General features: G+C 36.9%; 1 protein-coding gene across 3 annotated transcripts in view; it reads right to left on the bottom strand.

The window, feature by feature from the left end:
* Positions 1-12,119, bottom strand: part of LOC118187484 (sodium channel protein 1 brain-like) — a 155,893-nt gene that overhangs the window by 5,964 nt on the left and 137,810 nt on the right. For all 3 annotated transcript variants that reach the window (XM_035357722.2, XM_085820224.1, XM_085820223.1), the window contains one exon: positions 10,233-10,459. In XM_035357722.2, coding sequence (XP_035213613.1) covers positions 10,233-10,459 — 227 coding nt within the window. The remainder of the gene's footprint in view (positions 1-10,232; positions 10,460-12,119) is intronic.

Genomic DNA, 12,119 nt, shown 5'->3' with positions numbered 1-12,119 from the left:
GCGGAGCAGGAATTTTCTGCCGTATAGATAGTGATGGAACTGTTCTACAGCTTTGACTATGGCGAGCAACTCTTTCCTGGTGACACAATAATCCCTCTCCGGTTTAGACAGGCACTTGCTCCAGTACGCCACTACACGTTCTTGGCCGTCTATTTCTTGCGACAAAACAGCACCGACACTTTCATTGCTCGCGTCGGTGTCGAGAATAAATGGTCGGTCGTGCTGAGGATACGTCAGGATTGGAGCAGATGTTAAAGCTTCCTTTAAGTTGTTAAATGCATCGTCGCATTCTTTTGTCCACAAGAACTTTTGGTTGCTCTCTGTCAGCTTGTGAAGGGGTCTTGTGATGGAAGAAAAGTCCTTCACGAATCTCCTATAGTAGGTGCAAAGCCCTAGGAAGCTTCTCAGCTGATGGACATTTTCGGGACGTTTCCAGGATTTAACCGCTGATACCTTTTCAGGATCCGTGCGCACACCTTCTGCAGAGATGACATGTCCCAGGTAAGTCACTTCCTTTCGGAACAATTTGCATTTAGCAGGACTCAGCTTTAGATTGGCTTCTTTCAGTTTCTGAAGCACCTTTCTAAGATTTTCTAGATGCTCTTCAAAACTCTTTCCGACGATGATGATATCGTCCAGGTATATCAGACAGGCTTCATAGGAAAGTCCTTTCAAAACAGTCTCCATGAGGCGTTCGAATGTTGCCGGCGCATTACACAGTCCAAACGGCATCACCTTGAATTGCCAAAGCCCTTGTCCCGTAGTAAATGCCGTCTTTTCTCGGTCATGAGGGTGTATTTCTACCTGCCAATACCCACTCTTTAAATCAAGCGTTGAGAACCACTTGCTTCCAGAAAGAGTGTCTAGAATGTCGTCAATTCTAGGAAGAGGGTAACTGTCTTTCTTCGTAACCTCATTCAACCGGCGATAGTCAACGCAAAATCTTGTTGAGCCGTCTTTCTTTCTGACGAGAACGATGGGAGATGCCCATTGACTTGTTGAAGGCTCGATGACATCGCCTTCTTCCATATCTTTTAACAGTGTTCGCACCTCTTCCTGTTTAGCAAACGGCAGACGCCTTGGATGTTGCTTGATCGGGGGATGATCGCCGGTATCTATTCTATGTTGTGTCAAACTAGTTCGACCCACGTCAGAAGACGAGCGGGAGAAAACAACTTGAAGATCTTTAATGACGCGATCGGCAGCATTTTTCTCTTTATCGTTTAATTGTGCATTCTGCAATAACTCCGATGTAATGCTCTCTGAGGACACGGATTCTGGGATGTTACTCTTTCTTTCAACGCTGGTTACTGGAGTACATGTTGCAACCACTTCACCTTTCTTAATAACTCTCGACTTTTCAGTTACATTGGTGACTCTCACCGGGATAACCGTTCTGGATAGGTCGACGAGTATTGAGGCTACTAGTACTCCTTTTGGGCTATTACAGTTATTGGGATATTCTATGATGCCGTAGCGGAAATTTCGGTTTTCGGCTATGGATCCAGGAAGTAAAATTTCTGTTCTTGCCGGTATTGTGATATTGTCTTGTGCTATGATTTTATGGACAGATTTAACTTCTTCATCATTAACTAGAAATAACGCTATGTCCTCAGATGTAGAATGCAATTCGTTATTTTTAAAATCCAAGGAAAAATTGTATTTCCTTAGAAAGTCCAATCCGAGTATGCAAGAATCAGTGATCTCTGCTACATATGCCGTGTGATGGTAAGCGGCACTTCCAAACGTGATGTTAACATTTACTTTTCCGTCGATGTCGATCTTCTCACCGGACACAGTCTGGAGAGTAACGCAGGGCGGCGTCCAGATAAGTTTGTTTCCTAGTTGTTGAGCCAAATCTTTTTGGATGATGGTGACGTTGGCTCCTGTATCTATAGTCATATTGCACGGAACTCCATTAATATGTCCTATTATGAAAAGTCCATTACTGCCGCCTCTCATTGCAGAAATCTGAAGCGCTTTAAACGGGGGCTTTTCATTATCTGGCAACCTCTGCCCCGCGAGATGGCCACTAATTAGTTTACCTGCTGCTTGTTAGAAGCGGTCTTAACATCAGTACCCTGGGGTGTTTTGCAGTTTCGTCGTATGTGTCCTTCAGCACCGCAGTTCCAGCACTTAACGGTCGGTTTCTTCTCACCAATATTCCGTCTCAAGGCGTTCAGTTGTCTAGTTAAATCGTCAAGTCGAGCGGTGACTTGATCCCCTGGCTCCTGGACTTGAGCAGCTCTGACTGGGTGGCGGTCTCGACGAGTGGCTTGCTGGGCTGCCTCAAATTTCATGGCGTACACTAGAGCACTTTTTAAATCTTTTACATCTGCCATTCGTAGAGCGGGGCCCACCAGCGGCCGAGCGGTAAAGTCGCTGAACACTGGTAGTTCGGTCCGAGGTTCGAATCCCGCGAACGGGCTGGCTGCATGGGTGTTTTCGTGGTTTTCCCCATGTGTAACGTGTATACGAGCCAGTTTCCCTTAGAAAGTCCTCCACGAAGGCATCCCTCCTCTTAGGCAGATAGCCCTCGAGGCTTTGCCGTAATTAAATAACCTAACCTAACCTAACCTAACCTAACCTAACCTAACCTAGCCATTCGTAGAGCTTTCTGTATTTCAGTATCTCGGATTCCGTCGATAAAGTATTGCAAGGACAGGATTTCCCTTGTTTCTGTCGGGCATTCCGAAAGGGCGAGATGCGACAGCCTTTCAACATCCGCGGCGAGCTCCTGAAGTGTTTCGGTAGGCTTCTGTTGACGAGATTTTAATTGGAGCCTGCTGTAGTCTTTTAAACACTTCTCCCCCAAAGCGCAACTCCAAGGCGCCGGACAGAGCTTCGAAATCTAACCTTTTGTTTTCGGGAAGAGTCTGAAGGATATCTGCTGCGTCGGCTCTTAGAGAAGCGGCGAGATGACAGGCCTTAGCTTGGGAATCCCATCCATTCGCATCCGCCACGATAGAAAATTGTGTCTTATACACCTGCCAGGAGGTCTTCCCATCATATGTGGATAGCTTCAGAGGTGGACGAGCAGGCATTGGTAAGAATTTAAAATCATCACTCCTGCTCCCTGCCGACGCTACGAATTTCTTTAAAGTATCCATTTCTTTGGCAACTGCAGAAACTCTCTCATCAATTTGTTGTTCGATTTGGTGTTGGACGGCACAAACTCTTCCTTCAATTCGTTCCTCCACAGCAGAAACTCTCCCTTCTATATGTTCTTTTACAGAAGAAACTCTTTCTTCTATTTCTTCTTTCACCGAAGAAACTCTTTCTTCAATTTGATCTTTTACAAAAGAAACTTTTTCTTCAATTTGTCCAACTTTATTTTCAACTGTGTCAATTCTGCCTTCCATAGCTTCAAATTTATTTTCTATTATGCAGGTAATCTCTCTTTTCATTTCTTCTTGACATGCTTTAACAGTTTCTTGACCAGCTTGAACGGCTTTCATTTCGTCCTTAACAGATTCCTGGCCCAATTTCATTTCTTCCTTAACGGAGTTGACGGCCCCTTCCATCTTTCCTTGGCTAGATTTCATCTCTTCTTTCATTTCTTCTTTAAACGAGGCAAAGGCTGTTATCAATTGCCTTAATTGCTCTTCCATCGCTCTTGTTATTGGCATTCAAACCCCACTCCTGACACCAAAAATTGTTGCGTGCGTACGGATTCGTTATGAAGTGAATGCACAAGTCCGATGAAAAATGAACAAAACTTTTTATTATCGCAAAAAAAATGCTTAAATTTTCTCAAATTATCATGCAGTATTACAATATCTCACAGTAGTTATCTTTTAACTACTCAAATGTACAATAGAACGTAATTCAAAACAGCTAAAGAACGCTAATCCGCGAATTCGCTATAATCAACAACAGCAGTTTTCTAAACAACAACAAACTAAGCAACTACTAACTACAAACTGAGATGTTTTCCTCCTTTTATAAGATTTTAAAATCACGCGCTAGAATTTTCCAGCACTTTCTCGAAATCAAAAAGAGATATTTATTTATTTAACGCACGCGCTCTTGTATTTTTAATTTTTCCGGCTTAGCTTTCTTCTTTTAATATTCGTCACGCGCTGCACTGCGCGGGAAATAAAACCAATTAATTTATAATTGAACTAACATTAGCTTTTTAAATACCAAATTCGTAACAATATTTAAAGGTTAATGTTTTATAACATTTATAGAATTTACTATTTATAGAATTTACAGTTTAAGGTCATTCATTTATTACAAATATATGAAAAAAAATGCTTTTATTCAAAAATTTCTTTAAGCTATTTTTAATTACAGTTATGTCTAGCACACGGCGTCCTACACATGAATTTTAGAAACGTAGCTCGATTTTTGAACTATCATTATTAGAGTTCAACATTATGTTGATTAGCTACGAAACAGCATTATCCCTAATTTAGAACAAAGAAATGTAGGGATTTATAAATTTATTTTGAATAACCAGTTAAGTTTAATTTTATACCTTCTTTCCTATAAGCCTTCATTCCCCTAATTGCCAATGCTAGAGTATTTAAATTTGGTAGTGCGCGTGAAGAAATTCAAATTTTACCTTCAGGAGAAAAGGCTTAAATAATGAGTTCTAGAAGGGAAAGTTAGAGAATGTGAGCAAGCACTGTAGCGTGAGCTTCTGGTTCTGCACTTATTGCTGGTTAAAGTGGCGTAACAGCTATTACTTTGCTGCCATTAGATTTCGACGAGGTTTTAGATAACAGGATCATCTGAGCCCTAGGGAAATTCTACTGTAGTGTTAATATCTTTGAATTTTAAGTTTAATTCTTGTTAGTTGATATACCTCCCGAGCAAGGCGTAGTTTGTAGCGTCAAGTCGACGCATTGTGAATTAAAAAGAGTTTAATAAAGGGTTCTTTTAAACCTTCTCGTCTGGTTCCTGCATATACTTCAGCTGTCACACCAAAAGCTTAAAAGTAGATATTACATAAAAAGTTTAGATTTTTTTCGTATTCCTACAAGATGGAGCATCACTGCTTCTTTGAAATGCACTGCCCACACTGCTTCTTTCAACTGCACTGCCCACACCGTTTCTTTCAACTTTTGGGTAAAATAAAGACCTCACTTGCAATACAAGTAATCATCCAGATCTTGCGACGTGAATGCTGTGATTTTTTACATAAAATTACTTGAGACATCAAGGATAGTTCTTTTAATAGAATACAACTCCCCTGACGATGTCAAAGATAATGTAAGACGGTAAAAATAAATCAAATATTCGTTCAGAATCAACGGTTCAACTCTTCTACGCGCCTGTCTCAATGATGCTGGCTACTCTATTCAATATTGACTATGAGTTACCTCCCGTTCTTTCACGTAAGGAAGACATTATAAAGAACAATTTTGTAAGTAAAAAATTTTCGTAATAAAAAATTCTTTAAAAAACTTGCGATCTTATGCATTTGTATTAAATAAATTATATGTTAAAACTTCATTGAAATGAAAATTATTTTAAGTACGTTGATTTAAGAATCAAACTACATAATTAAGATAACAAAATATTAATTACTCGATAATAAATTAATCAAGTGCTTCATAGCTCTTTATTTTGCTAGGCCATTTCTTTACTTTTATATTGTTTTTAATAAATAATGTTACGATTTATATTCATATCAAACTTTAAAAATAAGCTTAAACTATGTACACACATAAATTCATGCACTAATAAATTATTAATTTTACAAGTTTTAGTAGCGTTGTTTTATTATTTCTTAAAACTATAATTTTGACTATGGAAATAATACATCTGTTATTGGTATTTGGTTATCTGCATTGTATAATACATCTGTTAGTGGATTCTGGAAATGTTTCATTTTAAATCAATAAACCAGCAGATGCTATAGGGCAAATTCACTTTTTAAGGCGAAAAGAGACATACCTCGATATCAAAGCTGAATTCATTTTGAAATTATATTTTTATTTAATTTAATTTTATACTTTGTACTTTTATTTAAATTTTATACTTTGTTAAACGTGAAAATAGTTAAAAAAATCTCATGTTTAATGTTCGAATAGTGGCCCATAAAAAGCACAGAAAGTTTTATTAAAGATCAATGTGATTGCTCGAATGCAATGCCAGTTGTAATATCGAAAAACCTGCTAAAACGCTACGTTACAGTAAAAATACCTGGATATCTGACTTGCGCATTATATGAAGAAGTATCTGTATCGTTGGATTCATAAAGCGACCCAGTCGTTGTATCGCCCGCTGCATTGGTCAGAATGGTGTGGCCATTCAACAAAGTTTAGCCAGTGCATCGTAACAACACACAATTTTGTGGCATGCACCTACTAAACAACCACGAGCTTATGAGAAATCTCATCCTAGACCATATGAAGCCGTCTAGAGGTATAACTATTACTGTCATTATACACTCATGTCCATAAATTAAGGATAATTCGGAGTCACACGGAAATCGAACTTTAAAATAAATATATCACCTGTAAAATCACTACACACATCTTCAAGAATCATATGCAAATTTCAGGAAGTAACCAGATGACACCGATGATACGTCACAATGACGAGAGTGTAAGAGAGTGATAAATAAGGAATACAGGCAAAGAAGTAAAATTGTTCGCAGGCGCTTTATAAGCATTTCAGTGCAATAACCGAATAGTTATGACACAAAGGACGCATTTGGTTGATTTTTTTACGTGGTAGAATTATCGGCCGTCTGGAATGTGGGCGTACCCAACTGGAAGTATCAAACAAACTCGGAATTGCCCAGAGTGTCATCTCCAGGCTTTGGCAACGATTCCAAGATGATGGTAATGTGAGTAGACGTTACAGCACAGGTCGCCCCAGACTTACAACGCCGAATGAGGACCGTTATTTGGCAGTTACTGCCAAAAAGAACAGGAGGAGCACAGCCTCAGACCTGTCTCGTCAGCTCTCTTCAGCCACTGTTACGACAATTTCAAGGCAGACCGTGTACAGACGCTTAGGGCAGATTGGTCTATATGCTCGTAGAGCTGTCAGATGCGTTCCACTTATTGCAAGTCACTATCGCCTGCGGTTAGCCTGGAGTAGAGAGCATGCATTGTGGACACCGCAACAGTGGGCTTGTGTGATGTTTTCCGTCGAGTCCAGGTTTAGCTTTCAGTCTGATTCTCGCCGGACTTTCATATGGAGAGCTCCAGGTACCGTTATCACCAAGAAAACATCATCGAACGACACCGTTACGGTGGTACAGGAGTGCTCGTTTGGCGTGGAATTATTCTGGGTTCTAGAACTGACCTGCATGTTCAAATTGGAACCATGACAAGCCAAATCTATCGGGACGTCAATCTGGAACAACATGTACGTTTGTTTCGGGGCGCCATGGGCGCACAATTTGTGTTTATGGATGACAACGCCCGTCCTCACCTTGCAAACATCGTAAGCAAATGCCTTCAATCGGAGATATCACCCGTATGGACTGGCCAGCATTCTCACCGGACTTGAATCCAGTAGAGCACGTGTGGGACATGCTTTGCCGACGAGTTACAGCCCGTCAACCTCCTCCTACATGTCTACCGGAACTTCGGAGAGCATTGCGTTTTGAGTGGTGTAATATCCCCCAAGATCAGATCGATAATTTGATACTGAGCATGCCTAGGCGTTGTATGGACTGTATTGCATCGTCTGGGAGACACACAATGTATTAATAATCCTACCAACCATATAATGTTGTTTTTTTGTAAATAGTTGTTTTTTTTTTTTTGGTGGTTTGCTCCAAGGAGAAAAAATCGCTAATTTTTTTAATAATATCAAACATATAGCATCTTTTTTTGCTCTTTACCTTTTGTTTAATAAATAAGCTTTACAAATAAGTCAAATTTGTTTTGCTTCTAACTCTTCCTTTGCCTGATTTTGCATTATCCTTAATTTATGAACATGAGTGTATTTTATCTATATATTTTTATTATAAGCTATTTTATCATCTTGTAGTACACATTGAGCTTACCAGTAACGTTTGTATTAGAATCTGAGCAATCAGTGTCGCAATGACTCCACTCAATCTTTGGATATATAATCAGGGTACACTAGATACACCAGTACCCCAAGCGTACGTAGAAAGTTGAGGAACGTGAGAAGTCCGCTTTGAATGTAAGTTGCAACACGTCCTCCCACATCGAAAACGAATATCTGGAGAGAAGTTTCCAGCTATGGAAAAAAGAACTTTTACTGTTTTCAGGATTAAGCTTTATGTACATGTAGCATACTAATGTTCGATTAGTAGTCCATGAAAAACACAATAGACAAATATCTACAGCAGATTTTGAAATCTAGGCTAGTTGTTATTCCTAAAGAGCTACAGATAATAAAAAGACTTGGACATCTGCTGATATTATGCAGCTCCTTCTGTTATTCTTATCACAATCTCATACCATTTTTTATGAGACAGTCTTGACTCTTAGAATGCTGCTTTCCCATCCATTATTACATTTTATTTGACATTTATCCGGTACAGCCAGTTGGTCCATACTGGCTGTCGAGTTCGACATGTTGGTTGTCGACTGCTTGATCAGCCGGTAATGAGATTCCATATGTGAATATACATCTCAATACTACAAAGGGTAACTTTTTATATCAGAAACAAAAGTGATGCTATAATAATGAGTTCTTCCATTTATGTATCTTTTTATCCTAATAATCGGCTCAGTTACTCTGGAACCACAATGCCTTCAATATTTCCGAATCCGTTTCACATACCATGTTCATATTTTTCAGTTCACATAACATGTTTGAATGATTTCTCCCGGCTGTAATTTTTAGTTTTTCTAGTTTATTTACTTACTTAGTTATAACATTTTATCATTTATTTTAACTGAATATAGTATCATTTACATAAACATGCAATTTATTTTGGAATCTTGTCTAAATTGAGCGATCTTCATTTAGTACATTGGTAAACTACTTGAAGGAATTTCAGTAACATTTTCTTTTCCAGAAAACGTTAAAGCTGACACACATTATAAAATACATTATTCAATATATATGTAGAAGTTAAAAGAACAAGGGTCAGCAGAATATTCAAAAATTTGCACGACTGTAGAGACATAAGGTTGTTTCGAAGCAGGAGACATGAAAAATGAGCAATGCACTAGCCGGGACTTGAACCTCTCGAATACGCGCCGAGTGTGCTGACCATTACACCACGAAGGCATGTTGAGAAGATAGAAGAAATAACTTATAGCACTAGGGCACTAGTTTCGAAGGTTTAAATACAGAACCTTCTTCTTTAGCTGCAGAGAAGCCTGTGCTCATGCGATAAGAATGAGTTAGCAAGTCAAGCTACTGGCGCCATCTATTGATGAAAAATGGAAAAACTATGAAATAATTTTCTTAAATGCCGAGAGTAATGTCAGTTTAGAATTAGAAACGTTAACTATAACTGAAAGAATTTTTAATGTAAAATGCTCTAAAAATTTAATTCATCAACGGCTGATGTTTTTTGAATAACACTTGCTGCAGAAAAACAGAGGATGTGATTTTCTGACCAAAAGTATTGGAGAGAGCAGTAGGGAAACTCATATGTTTATTATTTTCTAACATACTCCTCATGTTTCTTAGCGCAAATTTTTAAGGCTCTTTTAGTTTGATCAATGTAAATTAAAACACGCTGGCAAGAAATCCCAATACCCCAGAATTCCTATCCGGTATGTATGGAACTGCGAATTTTATTGATAGACGAGAAAAAGACATGATAGTTAAATTCCTGTAAACTACGTACAATTTTATAGCAAATCAATGGAAATAAACTTCCTTCTTCTCAGTCTTGTCGCGCGCTATAATCATCTTTAGTTTTGCGCCATAATCTCTCACTCACTCAGTCTTGTCGCCTGAACACAGGCTTCTTTTCCATCATTTGCAGTTCTGCAGCTGAAGAAAAAGGTCCGACATATAAACCTTCGAGAGTAATCCTGCAAATTTATGAATATTACGCTGATTCTTGTTCGTTTAACTCCTCCAACTATAATACTCATTGAGTGTTATTTTAACTCAAATTATTCATTACTTGGGTATCCAAAAAGAATACGCACTTTGAATAATAATGTATGAAGTCACAGCTTGACGTTATTTGTCTCTAAATAAGGAAATCAGTAAACTAGTCAAGAATTTTATAAGTCTAATATCATTTCAACTTTTATTTTCGAATAATTTTGAACCCTTTATAAATAAATATATATCAATAATTAATATTTAGCAGTACTTACCAATAATAGACAACAGAATGACTACAAGGTCAAAAATATTCCATGGAAAGGTGAAGTAATATTGCCTGAGTCCTATAATTTTGATAAGAGCTTCCATGCTAAAAATGGCTGTGAATATGATGTTCAAAGTTTCTAGAATGGAGGTAATTTGTTCAGGTTGCTGATAATGTTCTACTGTCATGGCCACCATGTTCAAGATGATGAGAATGAACACAACCATTTCGAATCTAAGGTCAAAATATACTTTATATAAACAAAAGCAGTCTAATTGTAAGCTACTTCGTTGCTTGAAATTACTCTCATTAGGATCAAATTAATTAATAATTTTCAAAGTAGTAATTTTCATTCATAATTTTCATATTTCATTTTCAAAATAAAATAATGCAATGTAATGAAGAAAATAAGAAACGCACAACGAAAATTAATTCTTGAAAATATAAAATAATTGTCATCTTTACTAGCATGTTTTACTTTCTTTTACTTTTATTTCACCTTTTCGAGAGGAGAAAAATACGCCATACGTATCATTTGAAACGAAGGTTTGAATTAAGAACATAAAAAGCACACGTAAATTAGATGTACTAATATTATTGCTTTTACAAAGAAATTTCACTAACATCCTTTTTACTTATCCAACATAATTTCCTATATGTTATATATTTTATGTGTACTTTATAGTCTAAAGCAGCGTATTTTTTTGAAGATTCAGTTTAAAAAATGACGAGTAACAAAACCTATTATGAAGTATGGATTATTTTTTTTTTAAATTGTAGCTACTACTTTTAGCGAAATTCCTTCTGAATTCAGCGACATTTTAGCTACTTTTGCAGCTGTATCTAGCGACATTTGAAAGTGAGATTTGGCATCTACGGATATGCTGCTGTTATCAATATTAGCGCGAACTGGAATTCTCTTTATTTTTGAATTACAAACATATGCTATTGTAGTCGTTAATAACATTGTCTTTCTCCGTTTCAATATGCAACTTCATGGATATTTATGGATGGAACTTGATAGAATTATAAACAAGAATGCAGATGATTCATCCGCCTTCTTGTTTATAATTGCATCACTGGAAGTTACCGTTCTTTCTTTTTTCTTTTTTTTTTTTTTTTTTCTTTTTTTTTCCTAACTGTTGATCGATTGCGCCTTTGCTGAGTAAGCGATGATTATTATGTTTACAATAATTATTAAAAACTGGCGGCATAACACTATCAGTTTATTGACATTGATTTGCGTTTGCATTGAAGTTCTCTTTCAGTGATATGGAAATGTGAAGCTTTCTGTACAAGAAGGTAAGATTTTTTTTTTACTTTTCATGCAATTCTTCAATGTGAACGAAATATGTGTAGTTTGCTGATTATTATTATATAAATGTATTTACCTTTTTTTTAGGAATTCATATTAGTGGTCCGCCAAATATAAAATTTTATATTTAGTGGTCCTTGAAGTTCTAAGGATTGACGACCGCTGGTCTAAAGTGTACTAAAAAACTAGTTAACGAGAAGAAAGACTTCAAAAATGAAAACGGTTCTTCATCGATAAAGATAAAATTACAATACCTTTTTCTTTCGTACAAAGAAAACAAATTAAATGATTATATTATTATTCATTCAAACTGTCAATGAATACGAAGAAAAATGGATTTATTAAGAATTTAAAGTGCGTTATCGATTACAATAATTAATGTAACTGAATATAGTTAACGTCTGTAAAAAATATTAATAATTTCCACTGTAATTAAATTGTTCACTTGTATAGCTAATGCTAGAAACAAATGAATTTACTAGTCCTGAAATGTCGTTTAAAATTCCAATAATTTAAGTTCAATTTGAACCAAACTTAACTAAAATACTGAGAAAATATACAAATCTCTTGTAAAACTGC

Source organism: Stegodyphus dumicola, chromosome 7 (genome assembly GCF_044657685.1).
Source record: "Stegodyphus dumicola isolate Sdum_Otavi_A_Nest chromosome 7, ASM4465768v1".
NCBI lineage: Eukaryota > Metazoa > Arthropoda > Arachnida > Araneae > Eresidae > Stegodyphus > Stegodyphus dumicola.
This window is presented reverse-complemented; position numbering and strand designations above follow the sequence as displayed.